Genomic DNA, 25814 nt, shown 5'->3' on the forward strand with positions numbered 1-25814 from the left:
TATAAACAACTTTGTGGAACACGTGGGTGCTCTCTCTCTGCATGTCCTTGAGGTTATAAAGGTTATAAATCTGTATGTTTAACAGGCTGAAATTTTTTTGCTCTGTCATTAGAAAAGGCTGACTTTTCTGTTGCATGAGAACTGCTCAGGCTCATTAGCATGGAAATGAATGTGCTTTAGTCAGCTTGGGCTGAGGGAAGCTCAAAATCAATTTGATACATTGGTTTCACTTTAAAAATGTATTATAGCTGTTGCCACTAGTGACCATTATAGTTAAAAATGCAAAATAGTCTTCCATTCAGCACCGTGTTTATGCCAACTCATCATTTTGCAGATCATTTGTTTTCCAAAATAGATTTTCCCTATTTAATCTTTGCCCCATAAAGAAGGTTGGGGGAAGGGCAATCGAGACAGAAACATGCAGGCAGTGATATCAAAGTGGAAGAAGATGCTGACTTGAAAATTAACCCTGTGTTCACTGGGGCACTGTTTATTATTGCACTGCTCAATTCATTGAATCAAGCTTATAAAGAGATTATTTCATAGTCCTTGTCCTCTGGAAATCATTTCAGTGGCAACTGTGAATGGCAAATGAGTTGTCAAAATATGGAATGCAAGTGAGAAATTTTTTAGTGATATATACATAAAAAAAGATACAGAATTAGGAAAAAAGAAGTCTTTGTTTTTGTGGTAAAAAGATACTAAATGAGTTTTGAGTTCTTCCTCTTCAGAAGACTGTCTATGATAACTACAAAGAGAGCTTTATATTAAGAGGGCATTTCTGTTATACCTGAAGTGATGCAGAAGGAACTATTTTGGTAACCATTAAAGAGAATTGCCATTCACATGTTCTGTGAGCCTGTACGTGGGGGTGTGTGGATGCGTTTTGACAGAGCCATGGTAGGCATCATATCCCTATTCTGGATAACCTGAAATTTAGAAGGAAGTGTGTAACTGACATGTCAGGCTGAAAAAGAACTGAAGTAATTTTTTGTTTTAGCTATAATAAGATTAAATGAGACTTCTCATAAGTGAAATAGGATTAAAACTCTTTAAAATAAAAAAATAAGCTTGAAACAAATCTGGTAAATTTGGATGAGGTAAGCAGTGAAGCAGTTTGGAGCATGATCTGCCTAGGGGGGGAAAAAGTAAGTATGGAGAAGTGAGATGGCTGCTGAAATGACCAAGGGCAATGGAGCTGTGGTGATTCTTACAGAAGCCAGCAGAGGTTTGGTAAGATTTATGGGTGACCATCTTCAGAAGAGATGGGACTAGGAAGTTACTGCAGAAAATTAGCAAGAGCTACAAGCACAATCAGGAAGTGACAATTGTGAGAAGGGAAGGAGGACATGGTCTGTCTGTCGTTTCAGCATTGGGTGCCTGTGTTGGGAGAAAGCAGACTTTCTACCTTATCAGAAAGTAAGAGAGAAAAAGCTTATGCACCTGATTAATTTGAAGGTATTTAGCACTCCAGTAATGCAAGATGGGTTTCATGCTGTGTAATTTTTCATCAGGAGTAGGCTTTTTCATGTGAACTAGTTACCTTGAGCCTTCTTTACTGTGGTGGAGAGAAAAGAGCGCTTATTAGAGGACTGTACCCTTAAAGTACGTCTAAAATAAGCCAGAGGGATTGTGCTGCAGAAGTGCCTGTTTCTCTCCACTGACTATAAAAGGAGTGGGTGCGGTTAGTGAAGATAGAGATGTCTCTGCTGGAGGCACTTGTATTTAGTTGGACGAATTCCTTTGGTGCTTTTTATGAACACTAAACTATCCATCAGTTCACTCAGTGCTGTCTCCAAAGTTGTAAGTACTGCGCCAGAGCCAGTCCCTGTGAAATTGTGGTTGTCAGCAGGTGAAGGAGATTCAGAGCACTTAGTAAATGAAAAGCATTCAATGTAATACACATCATTTTGATTTAAGAAGTGCATGTGCTTTTGTTCAGTCTTGGTTCTTTGTGGGTTACTGTACCATTATAAGTCTACCCGAGGTATCTTGGAGCATCATGACTGTAATTTAAGACTAGCCCTTGTTTCCATGACACATGGCTGAAATCTGCACCCTGGTGTGTGTCAGGAGAAATCAATGTGTAATTAAAAACTGCTAAATATGATATCATGGTTTCATTCCTTGCTTTCTGAGCATTACTTTTAGTGGTGTGTTAATTTGTCTTGCTGCTTCTTCTGGGGACCAATGCATACACTTAAATGTCAATATTATTGATAGCTCTCTGCTCTTTCCGGGCTGTCTCCCATCTCTGCCGTTTCTGAGGATGAGGTCACTGAGCATTTTGAAGTACTAGTGTATTTTATGATAGGACAGGGTAAAATCATGTTCACTGCAGTAAAGCTGTGCTCTTAAGGGTCTCTGATGTTGCATTAACAAAGCCTTTCAAGGAAGTAGAATATCAAATTAATGCTTAACGTTAAATACATTAATGTCTTTGTGCTTGATCCCTGTTACAGCATGGAAGCAGAAGGAGCTTTAAACAGCTTCCTTCCTTGCCTTCCTCTTCTCACAAATGAACATTAAAGATTTGAAAGTGTGGGTAAGAATGTCTTAAGAGTATTTTATATCAAATGGGGGGGGGGGGGGGGGGAGAAGGGGGAAGTAAGTATTCAGTCTTCAACAGAAATGCTCTCATCTCCTTGATTTTGGGGAGGGCATCTGCAAACAACAAAATCCCTACAAAACCCAACGCATGTAGACAGAACAGAGATTAGGCTCAGTATCAAGCTGTGCCTTTCTCAGGCATGTAAGAACTTGTGGGGCTGCCTTCTCTTCATGGCTCTGTAGGATGGCCTGGATATAAAAAACTGATAGTCTTTTTCTGCCTATGTCTTATGACAGGACTTCAATAAAGTTTACGTATCTTTTTCTGTATTAATCATGTCTGTCTCACATATAGTTGGGCAGTTCAGCTGGTAGTTCTCTAGCAGAACCCTCTCTTCATTGGGTTCTTTAGACTTGAATGCAATAAATAAAATTAATAATTCTGTGAAATACTTTAATTTTCCATCCATGGTTTATGTTTGTATACTTTGAAGCACCTTCAATGATGCAACTGCAGTTTTAGGGCTGTGTGAGAAGTATTATTTACAGTTGCCATCAATTGCTTTCATGCGTCTGTAACTGTGCAATAAATACAGATGTGGAGGACAGAATTAAGAAACTGTTTTTCACTTCCTGCTGATAGTATCTTGCTGAGTGTAGCTGACCTATGTGACATAGGACTGGTTGTGCTGATTGTGTTCTTCCTATCTCATCTGTGACTGTATCCATCTTGATATATTAGCTGGAGGCTGGGAATAAGAGGGGTAGTTGCCTTGCCAGATTGAGTGCAGTAAGGGAATTGATTGATTTAAAATCAGTTGCAGTACCTAAAGGAAATTGAAGTTAAAGCTCTATTGCATTGCTTTGCTTGGTTAAAATGAATATTTGATTTTCTATTTATTTTCTACATTTTAAAAAATTTTCTATTAAACAAAATGGGTTTCTAAATAAAATGTCTGATACTAATTTTTGAAAATATCATCACTGTTGTTTTTTTGTGATGACAGAGCTGATAGGAATTTGTGAATAGCTCTGGTTATCCTCTAAGTATTCCTGATAAAGAAAAATTGAACTGGAAGATCCTCCATCTGTGCTTGAATTCTCTTCTTAAAGAAATAAAGTAAGTCTGGACAAACCTTCCAGCAAAATGCTGAGTAGAATCACAAAATATCTCAAACTGGATGGGACTCATAATGATCATAAAGCCCAGCTTCCTGCTCCTTGCAGGACTACCTTAAGCCTAAACCACAAGAGTAGAGCATTTCTGGACAGGCAAAATTTATCAGGTAAGAAGTTTGCTCATAAACATGTGTACCCAGCCTGAAGAAGTGAACACAAAATCAAGGTTTAAAGCCACTGGGAGCTGATCTGCAGAAGTCAGTGGGAAGCCACTTATAATAACATCCTCTGTGTAAAACAGCTGTGTCGCTTCTCTGTGCTATGAGCTGTGCTATTTATTATATTAGCTTCCTCTAAGTACAAGAAGGACCTTAAAGTGTTTACCGATAGTTAACAATAAAGTACTGTGTCATCTGAAAACTACTTACTTCTGCCTCCATCCACAGTTTCCTTATGGATTTAAGTGATGTGAGGATAATTAGGTCCATATCTTTCAGAGGATCTTAGGCTCTGGGCTCCCATATTCTTCCCAAGGTATCGTGTTTTGTGCCCTCTCTTGCTTCTACCCATCCCATTAAAGAGGAAGCAATGTGATACCAAGGCATCAGTCCTCTCTTTCAGGATTCAAACTTCTTTCTATATTAATCTGTTAAAGGTGCTGATAAAGACTAATCGAGTTTGAGAGTAGGGGGAGCCTCCCATTTTTTCATACCAGCTTTTACCCTCTCAAGAGCAAGGCTACTGGAAGTCCCAGAGCTGGGCAAGTAGCAGGTCTGCTCTGTGCCTGAAACTTCGTGCTTTCCTTCCGTCATTCATGAGCACTTTATATTAAACAAACAAATATTGAACACTAAACACTTTATAAAGGCACAGCCTTGACCTCAGGCTCTCTGCAGCATGAGCAGGTTAAATTGATATTCTTGGGGAAGCAGTTTGAGCAAGAATCTGCGGATTTGTTTTGGTAGCTGTAATCGTGGTATTTGAAACCTGAGGGGTATTTTTTCGGGGAGTATGTGTAAAAAAAAAGTGAGAATCAGTCTACACTAAGCTGATCGTATCTGTTGTCAAAGGTGCTTTTGAGCAGAGACAATAAAAATAACTTGTGTATAAACAAACATTTGCAATTCTTTTGAGTTGCACTCTAAGAACCTTTCTAAGAAGCCCTGCTGTCTGACCAGTGAATGAATACATGAGCAAACAGGAGATTTAGATGAGCGAAACATCAGTTGTACATGTTAACTCTTATTTGGGTGTCTGTCAAGGCCAGGATTACATCCTCATATTGCTGCAGTGAGCTCTGCAGTGAAAGCCAGGGATGTTCCACCAGATGATAATTACCAGTAGTTAGTTGCCTGTTGCAAAATTTTCTCCAAAGTAGACAGTTCTTTCCTTATGCTTTTTACTTTGAACTTATTCATTTGTCCACAAATCTTTGTGAACTTGGCTATTCCTTCTTCCCTTCCAAGATATCACCTGGGGGAAGCTGCAGGTTAATAGTGTCCTGTACTATAATCTTCCAGTTATTCATGTAGACAGCCTATCAAATGTGCTGAAATAGACTGCAGCTCTGATCATCTGACAGAGGGGATTAATGTCATCTAATGCAATGTGTTGGTACCAAATAGATTATAAGAAGCAGAAGAGGTTTGGAGGCACAGTGAGTTGGGAGAGGAGGGGAGTAAAACCCCTCAGGAAACCAGTAGCCATCTTAATTCACAACTTGTAGTTAATATACTCTGTGCAGCAAAACATGTTTGGGACTGTACTTGATGGGGGGGGAATGTCACAGAAGATGCTTGCTATAAAGCTTCTGTTTAGAACCGACAACTGTGATCAAGGAACACTGTTCTGGAATCTTGTTTTACATTTCATCTTAAACCAAGTGCAGAAATATTTTTGGTGCATAAAGGATATATCTAATGTTTCCTGTAGCTTGTTTAGCCTTACTAGGCATATGAAGATGTTAGTAAATAACTGGGTGTAATTAACCTTATTTGGTCATGACAGTAAAAGCAGTAGAAGTGTACATTATGTAGTATTTGATAAATGTGTTTATATTGGGGCATTCCGTTGATTTGACAAATAATGGGTCATTAATGGCAAAGTTGACTTTAAATCTGAAGCCACAGGTACTCTTGCAGGCGCAGAAGTCAATACAAGCTATGTTAGCTTGCCTGACATGTTGCAGGTAAATTGAACTAGAACAAGCTTGAGCATCTCTGCCACATTCTGGTCATGTCTGAAACGTCTGTAGACAAGCTGCTAGTTTAAACTACAGAATCAGAGATGTTGTTTGCAGTCTGTCTCTTTTCATTGTGTTACTTTAAGCATATTTGAAACCAGGGAACTTGTTAGCTATTTCTATTGGCATGTAACTGAAAACTAAATGAACACAAACTGGACTTCTGAGAGAGGATCATGCCCAGGGAGGATGTTAGCAGATACACACAGTGCTCAGCTGAAATGAAATAACTGCACGAGGGGACTGGTAAAAGTATATGGTCCTGTGCACTGGAGATGCCCCTGGGGCTGGTAATGGGGATCTGTGCACTTGTCAATCCATCCCTCCAGAACTGGCTCTGAATCCCTCAGGAGTTCCCATTTTATGGCTTGAAGTCCTTGTTGACTCCTTTCTCCATACTTTAGTATTTTCTTATGTGAAGGGGTGGGGAGAAAGGGAGGTGTGTGCAGGTATGTATGTATGAGAGAAAATTTGGTGCAGACTATATTCTGCATCAAATGTATATTGTGTGTAAGTTACAATTACAAACCAACACCTTTCATGCACCATAGGCTGGTTAATGTGTTAGGGTTTTGTGTTGGTAATTTAACTGGGCCCCTACGGTGCCAAGTAGTGTTTTTCTTGCCAGGTAGCTGAGTGCTTAATAAATCCATCCAATGGTTTTAAGTAAATTTTATGGCTCAGTCAACTTTTTCCTGCTTTCAGCTTTTAGGAACAGGGCAGCTGCTACACTGCTCAGGTGGTTTAGTTCACATGTGGATTTTGAGCCCAGCAATTTTTTTCTTAGGAGGTCTTTCTCCCCCAGTTACTCATCAAGTTATTTTGAGGTGATCAGCACTAAACAAAATCAAGGCCATAAAACAAAATGTTAAACAAGACAACTCTGCTTTTTTTGATCAGCACTAATCCATCTGGGTGTATTAAAGGCTCTGTAAGTTGCTCCCGCAGGATATGGACTCTGGAAAAAATGCCATGTAAAAAACCCTCTGTCTCGCCCATTCCCCAAGCTCCCCATTCTCTCCCTATTTCAATAGTAAAGCTTTTAGATATCAGTTACATTCTTTTTGTTGAGTGTTATGTGGCTGACTTGAGATGTGGAAAAGTTTTGTCTAAAGCTTTATTTAAGGAAATATGGAATAATTTGGAACTTTAACTAAAACTGATGGGGAAAGGAATTAGGGTTGTTTATACAGATGGGGTTAGAATGGAAATATTTAATCTACATGTAGGTATTTCCAAAATACTTCATGTGATTTGGTAACCTGATCCACCTTTCCCATGACAAAAAAAAAAGGGCATTTTGGGTGTCTTATCCAATTTTGTAACCTGGTCCTGAGTATTTTTCCACTTCTCCCTGATTTAGACTAAGCTGAGCTTTGTTGAATTCCATGAATTTTTATTGAATTGGAACTGATGCCTAATGAGGGAATGATCAGGTTAATGTAATTACCACTAAAACTGATAGGAATACTCAGATGTCATTAAGTCAGCCTTTTGATTTTGAATTGGAATTGAGTAATATCATCACTGAAGTCAGAGCTGTACCAGTGTGCAGGGTAAGTGTGAGATCAGAGAGAGGTCTTATTCTTTCTGATCTAACTGCGTAGTCTGAGATTGGAAAGATGGACTGGCAAATGGAGAGGTAAACTGGGGGGAATAAGGTAAACCTGCAGTTCCTCTTGCCAAACCACTGAGAATGTCTCTGATTTACTCTCTGAATGTAATTGTGGTCTTTCTTCTCCTGGATGAAGATGCACTGTTGACAGCAGACAGGGGGGTGCTTATACTGCTAATCCATAAGCTGTTGTATACAGAGGAAACTCTCTTCTCCAGTGCTCCCAGTATAATGTCACTGGTTATGTTGAAGTGCATTGGGTGAGGCTGAGAGAGCAAAACAAAGCTTTAAAACCTTTCATATCTGGTCTCTTTTGCATAAAATAAGAGCAAGTAGATAAATGTGAAACTATTTTTAAAACTACTTTCTCCTTTTGAAATAGTTTGGCACAGCTTCTGAAGCTTAGTTGTTGAATAAAGAAACTTCCCAGCAACTGCCCTTTGATTACTTCTAAATGTAGATTACAGCTGTCCTTTTGGGAAAGGCATATAGCTCAGCATGTGAGAAACTGACACCTTTTTCTCTCCTTTTCAGAGTATCTCCTCTACAGAAGTCTGAAATAGTAGACATGGTCAAGAAACACGTCAATGCCATAACACTTGCCATTGGGGATGGTGCCAATGACGTGGGAATGATCCAGACAGCTCATGTTGGAGTGGGCATCAGTGGCAATGAGGGCATGCAGGCAACCAATTGCTCGGATTACGCTATTGCACAGGTCAGAGGCAAAAAAGAGCAACTGCCTTATCCTGTTATCAGAAATACGTTGTGCAGCCATGTAGTGCTTGGTGGCTTCTCCTAGCCCTCAAGCTAGGAGCGTGTTTCCTTTGTTTCCTTTTTGAGACAGCTGTCTGCAGCAAGTATTTTGGACGTATTTTTGGGATTCATTATTATAATTTTGTATTATTCAGGGCAGAGCTCCACCTCCCCTCAAAGTTTGTTTCCTTCTGACAGCTGTGCAATGTCTTGGTCCTTCAGTAAGATTCTTTGGTGCAAACCCTTTTCTCTTACTGTGAGTAGGTGTTATAACCACGTGTGTAAAAGTTTGGCTGTTTGGAAATTCTTACTTTGAGGTGTGTCTCTTTAAATTCTTCCCACCCCCATGGTTTATCCAAGAACTGGTCACAAGTTTAGAGCTGGCCGGCGTTTTCACCCTAGGTGTGTTATTCCGGATGTTATTTGGGTGAGTTCTTTCACCTAATCCTGTTAAATTCAGCACCAGTTACTTCAGCTAAAGAGGAGACTAAAAAGCCGCTTTTGTTAAAACAGAGATGTAGACTAAAGACTTAAAAAGAAATGTAAGAAAGGAAGGAGATGCTTCAGTTGCTGAACGTCCTCTGAGTGCCGTTTACAGCCGAGGTGTTCTGTCTGTTTGAGACTGGTAGCAGGGCAAGAGCAGCTGACAGGAAGCAGAGATGAGCTGCTGTCTCTTCAGGGATCTGTGAACACCAGTTGATGGTCCTTTCTGGCAGGGTGAAGGCAGATTTGCTCTACCAAGTGATATGAAATATTATCATCTTTTAATGCTTTCAGTGGAAGGTGAGGTTTTGAAAAGGCACAGATAATGCTGCTGTTTGCACACGTTTATTGTGTTAACCCTGCTGGGAAGCAAAGTGGCAGTGTTGTATTGCTGCACTTCTTTGCAGCCTGATGAAGTGCTTTGGGTTTCAAGCTTGTGTAACTGAGACCTTTCACCAAATTTATCTTGAAAATTTTAGGCTGTATCTGGCATAAATAGTAACATTTATGCTATTAGTAACAAGGGCTTATTCTAGCATAAATAGTAACATATTCCAAATGCATAGCATTATAGGAACTGCCATAATCATAAAGTCCGTGGTCTCCTGTAATGACTTTCTCATTTTTAACTTCTGTAGACTGTATTTTGCTTCTGCTGGATAATGTAATTGAATGCTTTTTACTTATACTTCCTCAGATCATTTATTACTTCCATTTTAATAAGTAAGCATTAGCAGTGCGAGATTTGTCCATAGAGAGCCCTATACACGGAGTTCCTTTTGTGTTAGCTACAATAATGTTGAATCTGAAGAAGTAATTCCATGTTCATGTGTTGCTTTTGCATTAACAAAATCTCTTCTCTTTGGATTTAGTGTTAGAATGTGTAAGTAAGTTGCTGCTGGTTTTAATTCCAGTCAGGGAGTTACTGACAATAGGAATGAGTCTTCTTTCAAGATGAAGTAAAAGCTGATCACACCAGCACAGAACTTTGACTTTCAAAAATTAGTAAAACACTGTGGAACTGTACTTCTTATGATTGTGTTTAAGAGCTTTGTGCTGATTAGAAAACATATAAATGAATCCCTCCTGTACAGGAGACTAATAGTGTATGGTAACGTGTGTTTCAAAGTATTCAAAAGAAAAACTTGATCTCTGTGGGGTATATTTCTTTCAGCAAAGACATGTAACTCCCACTAAAGCATTACTGTATGTGCATGCCTTGAAGGCAGAGTGTGTTCTTATTGAGTAATTTAAGACTACCACTATAATGTAGCATCTCATGTTCAAATGGTATTTCAAATGCAGTGGTGCCAGAAGAAGGCACTTATAGAGGAGAAAGTCTCTATATAGGCTCATTTAGGATTCCAGGAAGAATCAAAGCACAAACCAAACAAAAATAAAAAGGCAACTTGTGTCTGACTCTACTCCAAATAGCTTCCACAGGTGCAAGGAGCATCTGTTTGAATCATCCTTTTCCCTTGAAATGATCGTACACCAGTGATCCATATTTAGAGAATTCCCAAATCAAATGACCTAACTGTTTGGAGAGACAGTAGTAGAATTTAATAACTTTTCCTCAGTGAAAAGCTTTGTCATCTTAATCCAGAGAGTATCTGGTGTCTTAACTAGGGAAAATTCTTTCTTAAACAAATGTTCATGTTTTAGTTTTCTTTGGAAAATTTGGCTTGCATTTTGGATGCATTTTCATTGTTTTAATCTCCCCCTGCCCCACAACATGGCGTCACCTCATCCTTCAGTCAAGATGGGGGGTATCTGTCTAAAAGATAATTTCTGTATTAAAAAAAGTTCTGCTGGGCTTGATACTGAGACGACTGTGAAAACTTAGAGCTGTTTCGCAGGTAGGCTGGCCAGATGGTCATAATGTTCCCTTCTGATTTTAAAGCTCTCTAAATACAGTAGTGTCCAAACAAGGGTGGTGTCTTAGTACAGCCCTATCCCTACAGTTGCTCAAGTGCAGCAGTAGCAGTGCATTTGCATCATTTCAGTGACCAGCATGAAAACAAATTTAATTCCCTGCTTTGTCTTAATGGTACTCTACACCAATGTGAACAGGCTCAGAGGTGTGTTACTTAGGTTACTAATATCTCCCTTACTGTGCTGTGCAGCAAACTCATTTTCATGAGAGTACAGCCAAGAGAGCAACAAGTGGCAGGATTTTTCCCTACCTTGAGCTCCAGAGAAGACTTGCAGCCATCACTCATGAAACTCAGCAGAGAGGAGCTTCTAGGGTGTGTGTTTGGGGTGACTTGTCAGGATGTAGTAGCAAGTTTCCCATCACTGCTGATGCTTTTTGTTAGTGAATTCTGTTAGTGAATTTTGATGACAAAAGTTGTAGCTGTGATGCATATTAACAGAGCATTAGGTGTCTAATAGGTTAACTTGTGAGTGTCCCGCTTTCAGTCCTGACTCAAGTTCGGCAGAGACTGAACTGTAAATCTTTTCTCTCCTTTTTTGTTGCTGGCATATCCTAACAGATCTGAGTTGCTGATGCATGGGAGAGAGGCTGTTGTTACAGGACTTGTGGTTCAGTGATTTGCTGGAAGTCATGTGAGCATGTAGGCTGTATCTCAACAGTCCTGATTCATTACTGTGGCTTTCAATTTCAAATATGTTTTGGTTAAAATAAATGATCTAGAATCTAAATTTAGGAAGTCAATCTTTTCCTATCCAGTCACTTCATGGAAAAGGAAGGAAAGCAAATGATGGTCCCACTTTAGTGCCCAAGAACCCTTCAGATACGTGAGTGCTGAACAGTAAATCTAGTCACCAGTTTGAGCTGTCTCTAATTGGACAAAAAAGGAATGCTGCAGGACATAGCAAAGTTCACTGACAAAGCCAAGAGTAGGAAATAACGCTTTTCCTAGGCTGCACTGTGAGACTGCTTCCATAAAAGTCCATTTTCAAAACTGCTGAATTAACAAACTGAATCTGAACTGTATCTGTGGTTCAGACTAGCATTAACGTGGCCATTTTTACAAGATTCGTTTACTTGCCCTTTTTGGCAAATGTTCCTTCTTGCTTTATACAATATTTTGGACGCTTTATTTAACACAACTGCATATGTTTTGTGGGCTGGGAATGTTAATATATGTATTCATTCTCTATAAAAGACTATGCATGTATTTTTTGACTTGTGTTTCCCCCCCTTTGCATTTGATTTCAGCTCAAGACAGTTCTAATGAGCAGACTGTTCGTTTAACACAGAGAAAGGAAATTCTGAACCTTGTAAGCCCTCAAACACAGGAATCTTCTTTCACTGTGAAATGAGAAGTTCACATTTGTTCAATCTACAGGGCTAAATTATGTTAACTGCTTGATTTGGCTATCAAGATAGGAATGCCAACTGAAGTCATCTTGCAGTTCGAAGCCAGTCAAGAAGATTAAAAAAAAAAAAAAAATCGAGATGTTTTGTGTTTTGCTAAAAAAAAAAGGGTTTTCCTGTAAAGATTTGATGTATTGGGTTTTGTATATATATTCTGCTGAACAATTTAAATACTGTGCTTGAAGAACAACTTTCATAACTGATCTGAGGGTTGCTTTTTTTTTTGGTTGTTGTTTTTTTTGTTGTTTTTTCTTTGTGAGCAGATGCTTACAACAGTTCTCCATATATTTGAGAACTTGTTTTCTCTCTTTCAGTTTTCCTACTTGGAGAAGCTGTTGTTGGTCCATGGAGCTTGGAGTTACAATCGAGTTACCAAGTGCATACTGTATTGCTTCTACAAGAATGTGGTTTTATATATTATTGAGGTAAGAGTAATGAAATGGATTTGTCTTACTGCTGCTTACTGCTCAAATCAACTCTTGTAAAAAGAAAAACTCATCCCAATGGATTGAGCTAAAAAGAGTGACTTTTTTTCCATGTGTAACAACTTAAAATTCTGTTTCCTTCCTCAGATTAAGTTAATTCACTTGAATGTTTTAATATTTGCGAAAGGAAAACTGATGGTTTTGGTACACTGAAGCCTTGGATATGAGATGTTGGAGATGAAGTTCATTCCTTCTATGCAAATATTCTGATTGAAAGCTTCTCTGTGTTCATGGAAACATTTCAGTTAGAGCTTATATTTGCTCAACTTTTTAATTTGGGGCTAAAATTAAATCAAAAGTCCTTTTAATACAATCGGGGAGAACTCTATAAGCAAACAATAAAGTAGGCAAAAACTACAGTTGTTGTTTCCAAATTATAAAGACCATAGCTTACCTGGAATTGACATTCAACTTTGTTTTTTTGGAAAAAGAGGGTGTAATTTTACCCGATGATGCCACTGAAATTATAAAATGATTCAGGATGTTTTATTTAGTATTTAAAATGTAACTGACTGTGTTTTGAAAAATTAATTTCCTACAGATGTCAAGTAGTGAAACTGGATTTTAAAGAGGCTACATACTGTTATGAACATCAATACATTGCATTTCAGCCTGCTTAGATAGGAGTATAGTTCTTATGCTTCAGGATAGTCTTGAATTAAGAAGGATGAGAGGGAAGGGATTTTTATTACATGCGGTTGCCTTGTTAGAAACAGATGAGGAACTTGAACTCAGTGGGTTGGCCACTTGATACTCAGGTGGTCACTTGGTACAGCAATTTCCACATTGTTCATCAGTTTTATTTCTGTATGCCTATGTGTATATATGAGGTTTTCTGTCTCTTTCTGTAATTAAGCAGACATGAATGAGGTTAACAGATAAGAAAATTAGAGCATTTATAATTAGGCAGCTAGTTATAGTGATTGCAGGGGATAGTGGGTAAGTAATGTTTTACTATGCAGTGAATCATATCATGGTCAGTGTGTCTATACCTGACTCCCTCAGGGTATGATCATCTTTTATGCATGATTTAGGCTCTTAAAGAACAACTATTTTCCACTAGCTTGCTCTGGTTTTCCTCTATTTCTGAATTAGATGTTGGCTTTTATCATTTAAACATGGATTAGTCTGTTTGCTACAAGAGGATTGCCCTATGCCATCAAAATACTGAGTGTTTGGCTGTAGTGGGTGGGAGCAGGGTGGCTCTAACGTTACGTTAGACTTGTGAAATAAGATGAGGAGCTAATTTTTTTCTGAAGTTTAAGCATTCAAGTCTTGGCTGTGGTCCAACTCTTTAACCAGGTTCTCTGTAAATTTACATTCATACTGCTGAGATTTCACAGTTGAGTTCTTTTCCTATTGTAGAAGCCACCTTCACAGATCTGAAATTAATTTAGCATGCTTAGATATCCAAAATTTGGTTTATGTTTTTCTTTCTGAAAGTGTCCTTAATTTGACTTGGGCTGATCATAATTCATGTTTTCAGTATGGGTTTCTAAGTGTTGGTGGTGATGTCAGTAACGTTATTATTGTGCAAAAGAAATCAGAATAATTTTTAAAATAACTTTATTAGTGGTTTTCTTACTGAGCATGGGAGTTGCTGGGGTTTTCCCTGAATTGGTCAGGAAATCAACAGCTTCACGATTGCCTTCTAGGATTCTTTTCTCCATTTGAAAATTACTTTTGAAGGTTCCTCATTCTCTCCCATTGCAACATCATGTGTCTTTGCTTCATTTCTGGTAGTAAATTCTGATAGTTTGACAAGTAAATTCGGTTCTGCCTTTGTGAGCACGAGGTGTTGAAGACAGGTAAAGGCCTCTGGGACCTCCAGCCTGAGGTAGCTTAATCACCTTACCATAGGGAGGAATGCTGTTAACCAGAGATATCACTATATGATACATAAAATGTGAGTCTGCTCTGAGAAAGAATGTGAGATCAGATGTTCTTGTCACTGTATTATTCTGTGTTCTTTCTGTATACTGAACTGAGCAAATGAGCTGTTGTCTCCTGATGCCCATGACTAAGGGTTGGAGTCAATTCCACCTAACGCCTGAGCACTGAAAAAATGTGTAACAAGTTTCAGTCCTGCACTTTGGTTATCCCTCTGTGCTCACGCTGTATAGAAGTTGGCAGAGAGGTTAAACCATAAGGAAGGTGAAGGGACAAAAGAACTCCTGTAGACCTGCAGCAATCGGAAGAGCTCAATTTGGTTTTAGTTCCCGTCGTGACTTTGCTTTACTAGTGACCTTAAGAAACTTCTTCTCTAAAATCTGTATGAAACTAAGCAAATTGCCTGGAAACCAAGGAGATGCCAATTTTGGTAACCTAGGGATGCAGGGGAGTGAGAGAAGACGTCTCTAATTCCTTTCTTAGCTTTATGTAAAGAAACCGAGTTGTTCTGTATTTCTGTTGTGTGACTTGGGAGCACTGATCAGTTTGTGGTAGGGTGATGCTCATGAAAGAGAAGCTCCACAAGGGAATAAATACTTCAACTTGAGAGAAGGGTAGTTGAGTGCCCAGCACTCCTGCACTGTTGCTTGTGTATATGGTATGTTCCTGATTGTTTCCCAGTGCTCTGGACAAGTTTAAAATTTACCTGTATTTCCTGCTTGGATGTGTGGTGTATGGGGAATATTCTTTTAGCCTTGTACTGTAAAAGGGATTTGAACTTGAACTACTTTCTAAGTTAATCTTCTAAAGGATTGTACTAAGTAAATATTTATAGAGTTGAATCAAAAAGCAGATCAGTGAATGACTGTCAGTTATACCTTTGTTAGTCTATCTGTTTTATTTCAATGAAGCTTTAACACCTGAGGAATAACTGTAGTAAGCCTTACATAAATGAGTTTTGCAGCAGTGAAGGATTGGGCTCATAATTTTTATTCCCTGATAGTTTCCAAATATCAGAGAGAAATAAGAGCTTGTACTTGGGCTTAGCACACGACATGTGGACACAACTTGCAGAAGCATGCATTATGATTAAACTTAATTTAGTTAAACCATTATAAATTCTTGATGAGAACATACTGCTGTCTCCTTTTTTAGCATCCTAGTGTTTGTATGTTAAAAGCCATAATACATTTAGCTCATCTTGATACCAATCACTCTTATACCAGGAAGATCCAAACTGTGGCATCTATGAAACGTTAAATTTCATGAGATTTCCTTCAGCTTCCAGGTGAACTGGTAATTAAAATACAGGATTTGGATTTGGTGGGAAGTATATTCAGGTGACTGGCATCCTGGGCTTTACTCCAAAGAGGTGCTGCTGGGTGAAGACTGGTACTTACATTCCTGCAGTGGCTGATTGTGGAGAGACAGACCTCAAGACCTGAGTTTCCAGACAACTAAAATGTGCACCCATACTGGGACAATTTAATGCAGCTAGAGAGCTAATGTAGCAGAAGGCAGTCCTTGTAGTCTAGTTTTTACAGGGGAAATGGAGATGAGTGTATTTTCCTTCTCCCTTACTTAGAATTTCCCAATATTTTAGGAGGTGAATTTTAAGTTTTCAAAGTGATGAAGCTCTGAAGTCTGAGAAGATTTTAGTTTTGCTTAACAACCAAAACTCTATGTTGCTTTCCTTTCTCTGACCTGAGTTCTCTTTCCTTTTGCATTTCTTTGTCATCTCCCTCCTGCTATTCCCTTAATTTCCCCCCTTGATTTTTGAAAATTCAAAGCACAATGAAATATAAATCAAAAGTAGGAAAACAAGTGGTGCCTGGAAATCCAAACACTTTTGGTGTGATTCTAAGCCTCATTCTTGATCCCTTGCGTATCACTGCTGCCAAGGTTCTTCAGGGTGTGAAGTTAGGGTTCCTTTACTTATGGCCTTGCTTAGCAGCAGAGGAGTGCAGAATTAAGCCTTTCCATCTGCAGAGGTGATTGATAGATGAGTTGCTGCCTCTTCCATCCTCTGACTGGCCCTGCTGGGTCTGTCCTAACAGTGGCAAGGAATCTATGTAGAAAGCTACTAACATTGCTGCAGGGATGAAATACAAATACAGCCCTCCCTTTTTGGTGGCCATTCTGTGTTTCCTATGTCTGGCTGCAGTAGCATTGTGCACTGAAGTAATTACTGAGAAAAGCAAATAATTCAGCGTCATCCTGAAGCAGAAGGTCATTGACAGCGGTTTGGCTTCTAAAGCTTTGACAGACAGATACCTGGGCATCATTACAAAACACCATCTCATACAATTATTTATGTAGCTGGCTTTAACTGAGTAGTGAAATACGAGATCTGTTTCACATCTGTTGAGCAGATATATTTCACTGGAGATGATATAAAGTTGTCCTGATGACATCAGAGCTTTGAAATATAGCTGATTTCAAATGTAAAAGAATACAGGAATGTTGCTTTCGTGTCATGCCTGGAGAAGTAAAAACACAGCAAGATCAAAGGCAGTATCAGAAATAATAGGTAGGAGTTCAAGGTGTTTGGGATGGTTTTGTTGAAACAGTAGCATGGAAGATGGCTTTCAGGCCAACTCAGTGTGAAGCAAAAATGGGCTCAGTACTTTCAGACAAACTGGAACATATTTGTCTGAAATGTACTTAATATTAAGTGTTCCTTTATTATGCGTACCAGAATGAGTTGAGGGGAGGAGAATAAATGACCTCTGTGTCAAGGTCTGGTAGTGTAGGGCCATGACAGAAAATTATATGGCAAGTGGGAAGGGGAGAGTATAATGTACATATCCTAACACTGCCTTATTTCCTTTTCTGCTTTAAAAATCAAGAGAAGTTGTAAGCCCAGACTGGAAAGCTGTTTCTTTGTGGAGGCTGAAAGGGAAGTGTTATATGTGAGCACTGTTAAACAAGTAAGATAAACGTACTAAAGAACAAAACACCAGGATCATAGTTTCCCTTTAGAGCTGAATTTTCAAGTCTTAAAAGCTCTGAGTAAACACAATACCTAGATAAACATGCTTTTAAATAAATCTTGTTTTTTGTGAATCCATTGGGTCTGGCAGTGAGTGCTATGAAGTGCTCCACGTGGTCTTAGTGGTCAACATGTTAGACTAGCCAACAGCATGAGCTGTGAAAGCATATGTGAAATGTTGCTGCATGAGCCCTTTCAGTTGTTTTTTCCTATTTTCATGCTTTCCTGTGAAGCACAATTTTAAAAATACAGAAAGCAGACATGGGAATTTTAACCCTCTTATCCAAATGGCTTGCAGAATTGAGTGTATCTGATCTGATACTAAAAATTATACAGCCGTATTGCTTCTGTGCGCTATCCCTGATTTATGTACACATCCCTGTGCTTTCTGTTTCCAATTGACTTTGCAACTCTGAGGATACAGCCAGGCAACAGAAAACCTTAAGCATGGGGATTTTTGCACTGCGTTGAGGACTGGAGCACAGTAACTATTGTCATCAATAGCAACTTTGTTAAAAGATAAGAGCAGTTTCCCTTAGCAATAAGAATAAAAAGTTTGTAAATTCTGTAACAGGCATGACAATAATACAGGCAGCTAGCTGTCTTGTCATGCTTATGTATTCCAATTATTCAGTTGCCTGGTGAAATACTTGAGATGCCAGTAGGCATTTAATAGTCCTTAGTTCTGTGTGCATATACTCAGTGTGGTGTGTGTGATTTCTATTTCATAGTTTGGAAATGTGGCTTTTGAATTCTCACAAATGTGTGCATATCCTGAATAAACCTCTTTCTTACTCTCTGTGGGTAGGAGCTTTTAGATAGGCAAAAGGTGGGATTGAGTGTCCTGAAACTGATATCAGGTGTAAACATATGTGCCTGAGAGAAACCTATCTGGAGTCTATGTAGGTGGCCTTTACGGATGCTCTGGGGTCACGGGATGCAGTATGGGACTGTCAGGTGTGTCACAGGACCTGCCAGAGACTTCCACCTGTCTGAAGCAGCAGCATTATTAGTACATTATTTATTTATTTGTTTTTCAAGCATGTAAAAAGAGAGGAATCCACATCCCTCAGCTTGGGTAATGTTAAAAAGTTCAACAAGTGCAGCATATTTATGGAAGTTACAGTGCAGAAGCTGCAGACCTGGAAAGCTTGGCAGTGACGGTGTGAGGAGCAAAGTGTGTGAAACTCACCACTGTCTCTTGATGATTTTTGGAAAACCAGGTCTTACATGTGTGCTTATTTTTCTCTTGCACTGCTTCTTATCGGCCTCGTACACAGGTTTAAGATGCAGAAGACCTAGGGCAGCACAGAACATTATTGCCTTCCCACCCTACAGAAAGGCTAATCATAGGCTCCAATTCAAGAACACATTCTTTAGTAGCAATACTTAAAGAAAACAGATCCAGCAAATAGCCTGCCAAACTTCTTGGAATGTCATAAAATACAGCTGGCCAAGCTAATCTGAAATTGTCCAAATAGTGCCTTTCTTTTTGTTCTTAAAAATATATCCTAATTCTTTCTGGCTGATTTACAGTGCCTAGTTTATATTGCTACCACTGACAATTTATTCCATATTTCAACCCCCTGTTGTCTGAAGAAATTGAGAATTGCATGTAGGCTGGTCTCGCCAACTTTCATCCATGATTGACTTCTTGTTTTGGGGGTTTGTAATTGAGTATGTTAATCCCAAGAGTTTTCAAGGAATCAGTCGCAAAGATAAATCCATGCTAATTTTCCGTTCTTTTTTACTGCTGTGCACTACATAGTGAATCATTTGAGAGCAGTCCATCTTCCCTGGAAACCAGATTGACTCAACTATAAACCAGCTGGTTTTGAATTTTTTCCAACCATTTCCAAATTGATGGAATGAGTACCAGCGTTGCTCTGACTTTTTATGAACACTGCCTTGATTGCACCCTACAACCCACACAGCTTGTAATTTTTCGACATTCCAAATACTGTAAATGATAAATTAGGTTCCTTAGCATGGTCTGAAAATCTCTAGGTGAAACATCTAGATTTAATACGTGCTGCAGAAGACAACTTCAAGAAGAGCTATGTTGTGATATTTCATTGGGCAGGTAAGTTCAGCGTGCCTGGATCCACTTTTTGTATATATTTATATGCATAAGGAGTGTATGACAGGCACAGCGTTTTTTTTATCTCTGTAAAATAGACATGCTTTGTTTTGGTGTGAAAAATCTTAATTTCATGTTTGGGGGGCTTACAGCAAAGCAATAATAATGTTATCTAAATTTGAGCACATTAAATGTGAAACATTGCCCATTTCCTGATCAGTGTGTTCATCAAAGCCAAAAACCTGTCATTAGTAAATGGTTTTGCCGTTTTAACCATGTCAACAGTGGAAATGCAAGTTGATGTTTAGAAGGGGGATAGCCTAATGTGGAGGAGCTTTCAAGAGGGAAGCTAAACCTGTGTTATCAATGTTAGGAAACCCCAAACCTAAGGGTTATTTCTTCAAAGAAAACCAGCTTTGAAATTCAAGAGTTCATGATTCTTGATTTCAACCCTACTTTCTTTTCAAAAGATACAAGTTTTTATATAAAATATCTCTTCTTACAGCTTTGAATACTGACTTGAGGAACATTGACTGTTCTGACTCAGTAATACTGGATAACCAGTTGTTTTAATAAAAATAAAGGGAAGCAGATCCTATTTTCACCTAGGCTAATTCAGTGCGTATGGCATTAGTTGTGGGTACAGAGAAGGCCACATTTCAAATTTGTATTAGTGTAAGAAGAATGCAAATAAACCTTACCAGCATGTTCATGGTGAATTTAGGAGTGTGTGCTGTACTGCAACGAAGGGGGTCAATTTTGATAGAGCTTTTTTAAAATCCAGCACTGCATGTACTGGTTTTTTTAATACCTGGTCTATACCCCTATAAATAGACTTTGTTTAGTAGCCGCATTCCTGATTTACGTGGGAATAACTGATAGCAGAGTAAGGTCCTACGTGTATTGTATGTATTAAGAAGGGGTGTTTTATCTGTTTTACTTTTTACTAGACATGAGTCATGGGGCTGACATGATAGAAGTGTGAGGGTTTCTTCCTTTTTACCTGTACCTTATTGCTCTGAATAGGTATGTTCAAAATGCCTTTCTACAGCAACTTATTGGCTTTGAGGGTGGTGATACAAATGCTTACAAATGAGGCTGTATTTTGCTAACCAGGACTCGGTGATAGACTAGACACTGCTTGCAAATCAGAACAATGAATTTTATTCTCTGGTTTAGAAGCTTGGAGACACCCATGTTAAAATGATCCTGTAAGCATGCACTCAATGCGATTTGAAAGACTAGTCTTCCAGGGGAGAGAAAAGCAGAATTACTTTTACTCCATTAGCTGTATCTGTTGCAGTTAAATTCAGATGCTATCCTGCTATTTAAAAACACTACTTAGCCTAGGTGTGAGGAGGGATTTGCAGTTCCTTTTGCAGAGCTCTTTGTAAAGCACTTTTAGGTAGTGCCAGAGAGTTTGGAAGTGTTGCAGCCAAGGTGTAGTATTGATTCATGAGTCATGCTTTTGTGCAGTTTCTCATAATTGTTTAACTTTTTATTTAAGTTCAGAATACTCTGGAATTGGATCTGGAGCCCACTTTTGCAAACCTGTGGTGGCTTGTCTGTGACCTATCCCACTGAAGTCACTGAATAGTAATTGCAGTTTCTCCCTTCCTGGCAGTTGTTTGGAATGAGTATATTTGTTCCAAGCCACGTGCTAGGACATTGTTTGTTGTTGTGTGCTTGTGAACAAAGTATGCTGGTCTGTGTGGGCTGCATTTCGCTTGTCTGGACTGAATAGATGTGCCTGGCCACCAGCCACTTGCCCAGCAGTGAGGTCAGGCTGTACAGCTTGGCGTTTTTTGAGCATGAGTAACTCCATTGTAACACTGAATTATTTTTCTTCAGTATTCAGTTTTATCATCTTGAAGCATTTTACTAGTGCTTTGTAAAACAGATAACCTTACCTGAGCTCCTGTCCAACACTGGTCTTATTGTCAATTTCTCCTTTCTAGCTAAGGGTATTTCTCAGTCATACTTAGAGGCACCACGGAAGTATGTTTCTAATGGCCACGTTTTCTAGTGTGCCCTGTAGTACAGATGGATGTAGTTGATGAGTTCATAACTCGTACTGTCTTAATACTGCTTCACAGACAACCACAAAAACCTTCTGAACACTAGCTCAGAAATGTGGTATCATCAGATATGTTGAATATAAAATTTCTTTCTTTCCAGTATCTCTATCATGAACTGAGCTGGTCCTGATTATTTTGAGGTTTCTTGGATTTTTAGGATCATGACCCAAAGAAGCTAGGGCAGAGAACGAATTTAACTGAATACAGATTCCATTTTTAAATGCTGCTAGGAAGTAATTTTGCCATTTCACTTGGATGAGCACTGATGATAAAAATACCTCTATCCAGTTTCACTAATTAACCACTGGAGATTGTTTTATTCTGTGTTTCATAAAAGGCATCTGTAACCTAGTTTAAGATGCATTTTATTTTAAATCTTACACATGCACTTACGTTTGTAAAGGGAAGAATCTGGGATACGGGTTTCGAGTGTTTGTTTGCCCAAGTTCAAGGTCTTGGACCAATTTTTTTTTTAGCACAGCAGGGTCAGGAGTAAAAAAAATATACCGTATCCTCTATGATCAGTGCAGTCCCCAGTGCAGATCTGAAACATCATAGGTGCTGCTTTCAAATGTGCTTTTACAGCCTCTCCCGCTCTAAACCCACTTTAGTGGTTTGACTGTATTTGACCCAAGGGATATCTGCCCTGTAAGGAGCTAGAGCTCTGTGGCTGGGGACAGGAGAGGCGGAGTTGTTTCCAGTCAGTGCTCCTGAGAGGCTCCCTTCCTGTGTGGGAATCGCACATCACTTAAGTGAGTTTGCATTAGGATGTGTTGACTATGTACTTGCATGTAGCAAGTGTAACAACTCCAAACAGGAAGTCAAGAACAGGCTGTTTTTCCACTCTGTATTGAGATGTTGGACCCAATGCACATAGCTAGGACTATTTATAAGCATTTGGTTATTTATATGCTCTAGACAGAATGTCATTGCTTTTTATATCTCCTTGCGCTTTTCAAGAAAATCACGTAGAACATATTAAAATGCACATCATTCTCTAACAATAGTTTTGTTTCAGAGTTATACAGTCTGTTTCTGAAAAGATATCAGAAATGTCAACTGTAAATTTCCACCCCAAATATTATTTTGCCATTCCATAATTTTTTCCATTAATTCTCTTCCTCCTCACTCCTTTGAACCTGATTATTTTTCTTGAACCACTGCATTTTGAACGTAACTGCTCTAAAGTAAGGGCATCCTGAACCATTGTCGTTTTTGGTATTTATGAGCTAGGATCAGCAGTTCAATGCAACTGGGCCCATGTCAGATGGGAGAGGAGAATCATGAGCAATGCTAAAAGGCTGAGACCACGGTAATATTAACACGTGTTAGTGAGTATATATACTTGCATGTTGAATACTATTATCAGTAGTCACGAGTGTATGCTAAATCCTCAGATCTGTACACCAAAGGCAAGGGGCTCATTCTGTGGAAAAGCAAGAGATAAGTGGTCTTGATGCATGGTTGTGTGTGTTACAATTCAGTTCTGCCCTGTTAAGACAAAGATACGGATAACCACTGATGACTTCACACTGACAAAAAACTGAAGGAGGTCAAAATGTGGTCTGCCAGCTTTTAAACGTGACAATATTATTTTGATTTCTTCTTGCTGGATTTCTTTGCATTCATGCAAAAGCAATTAAGGATTTGGAAAGTGAGAAGATGGAATATATTAGCGTTAGCTGTATCTAAGTTCTACAGATACTCACTGGAAATACGTGTATTTTTGTATAAACTGTGTAAATACTACGTGTGTAAGAAAAGAAATATAATACTGTATATTCTCATTCAAACCCAAATAACACTATCTTTATTAATATGGGTCGGTGCAGATTGGTTTTTATTACTGTTAACTGACTGTAATATGCAGAGGGCTCGGTAGCAGCAGAAGTGTAAGCCATCAGTAACCAGTAACACCTGAACTTCTCAGCATTATTTGTGATGATGGCTCCTGTCAAGTTCAATTTTGGTAGAAAAGTGAGTCTCCCTTTTGGGTTTACTGACAGTGTCTTGACCTTTTCTCCCTTTTGTTGCCAAGGAGTGGCAGGTGTCTGGAGCAGGCAAGCAATATGACAGTCAGGCTATGCTTTGTGTCAGCTGGCATTCATTAGTGTTAAAAATGACATGTGGGTTCGTACTGCTTGGAAATGTGTTTGTGCCTATTAATACATCCTGATTCATGGATGAGATGGGGATAGACTATTGAATTCCTTTAGTTTCCTCTGTTTCTCTCCTATTTAGTTTTGTGGTGAAATATGTAAATGCATGAAATTGAGGAATGTGATTTCCATAGTGGCACATTGAATCCCTTTTCACTTGCTGCAGTCTGCTTTGTGGCATCAGTGTGGCAGTGGGCTCAGCAGCTTTCTCCACTGGGACTTTGTGCAGTGCTTGCCTTCAACTTGCCACTTCCCTTAGAAAGTCCAAGTCTCTCCAACTGTGTCAGGCATGTTTCTGTGCCCATTACTGCGCTGTGCTTTTAACGTCACTTGAATACACACCTGGGCTGTGCTTTAGTCTGACATAAATGCACACTTACATTAAAAAGGACAGTGTGATCTTCATTTGTCCTTAGGAGTGTTGTCTTTTTCCCCTTGCTTGCCAAGGCACTAGTATTTGCACAGCTGCAGGATGAGCTCTTTAAGGTTAGAGTTCAGCCAGATCACGTTCCTGATGTGCACAGGAGTTCTTGAATGAGAGGTAGGATCAGTTTTTCTGACAGGAGCATAAACTTTTGTCAAGTATGCTTAAGTATACATGTTATTTTAATAACCTAAAATGGGAGCTTTTGCTTGTGTATCTTCAGAAAAGACAAAAGATTCTGGAGGTAAAGCAGATGAAGGACATGAATTGGTGTTCACGATATCTGTAGTAATCTCATGGCATAACTGCCTGGAGACTTATAATCAAGTGATTTTTCCCTTTTGGGCTGTCTGTGTATCTGTTACTCAAAGACATCCCAAACAGAGCTAGGGAAGAGGGAAGGAAGTTGAGAAGTGGTAGTTGATCCCAAAGGCATGTCTGAACAAAAAAATCCTTTCCCTGTGTCAGTCACATGTTGTTCATGTGCACAAAGAAGCTGTGATCTCTCAAAAACTGAGAATACATTGGAGACCATAATTTAAATAGAATGTATGCACAATTACTAGATTTTATGGTGTGTGATTTGTGGTACATGGGGGGAAGGAGGATCTCTAAGAATGTGCATTAGGCCATCTGGGCAGCCAGGAGGAGCTGGCTTGTGCTAAAATACAAGGTATTTGTTCAGTGGAGGAGTGATAAAATGATAGCAGTGAAAGTCCTGGCAGACTTGGCTTCTCTGGAAGCAGTTACTACTATTTTTCAAGCAGTTCCTAATTTATGCTGAGTTGAAGTAGGAAGGTGGGAGCAGTAAATCTAGGGGAAGCAGCAGGAATATGTTACCTAAAAGCAGGATAGCACTTCAAGGGATGCAAGACGTGAGAATTACCATTCTCTACAAGTTGCCTGATATTGCTGAGAAAGCATTCTAGGGAAGGCATGAGAGTAAAACTAGAACATTTTAAAATATAGATTGGGATTGGAAATCTATGTGTTTTAGCTTCTGGCTACATAAAAAGTTGCAAGTAAGCCTAGCAAGCCCTCCGTTCTTGGGCTTGGTGAGGAAAGAGGGAGTGTATGCTGCTGACCTGTGAAGGGTCTCTAGCTGTTTTAAAGGCCACTTTGGGGGTGGGTGGCATTTGGGTAAGCACAAAGGTCTCCCCTTTCTGACTTACCTCTCTCTGAGGAGAAGGTCTGTTGTCTCTTCAGCAATGAAGTCATTGCCTTGCTTGTGTTTTAAAAAGGGTAACACAAGAAATAATGCAACTTTTAACATGCTGATTTTGATACTTAGATATATTGCTGGTACCTACGTGGTTTCTAATGAATGACACCCACTTCTGTGGCTTGCTTCTGCTTACTGTCAGGATACCTATACTCAATAAGGACTGCTCATGAGCATGAAGGTGTCTGCCTTGAAGCTGTAATTTTTTTCCCCTCAGTCTGACTTTATTCCCAATAGAGCAGGTTGTCAGATCAGTAAATGATGGTCCCCTGAGAGCTTTGCTCTTGAGAACCTCAGCACAACTCCTCTGGTCATTGCCCGTCACTCTTCACGTAGCTGACTGCATTGTAATGTGAGTGTTGGTGACTGATGGGTT

The 25814-nt window shown here is 39.2% G+C and overlaps 1 protein-coding gene across 4 annotated transcripts in view; it reads left to right on the forward strand.

The window, feature by feature from the left end:
• The window catches only part of ATP8A2 (ATPase phospholipid transporting 8A2), a 323111-nt gene that overhangs the window by 164748 nt on the left and 132549 nt on the right, over nucleotides 1–25814 (forward strand). For all 4 annotated transcript variants that reach the window (XM_057399592.1, XM_057399594.1, XM_057399593.1 and 1 more), the window contains 2 exons: nucleotides 8061–8244; nucleotides 12423–12533. In XM_057399592.1, coding sequence (XP_057255575.1) covers nucleotides 8061–8244; nucleotides 12423–12533 — 295 coding nt within the window. The remainder of the gene's footprint in view (nucleotides 1–8060; nucleotides 8245–12422; nucleotides 12534–25814) is intronic.

The sequence above is a fragment of the Pezoporus wallicus genome, unplaced genomic scaffold (genome assembly GCF_028554395.1).
Source record: "Pezoporus wallicus isolate ANWC-B61680 ecotype Strahan unplaced genomic scaffold, APGP_CSIRO_Pwel_v1 scaffold_6446, whole genome shotgun sequence".
NCBI classification, from domain to species: Eukaryota; Metazoa; Chordata; class Aves; order Psittaciformes; family Psittacidae; genus Pezoporus; species Pezoporus wallicus.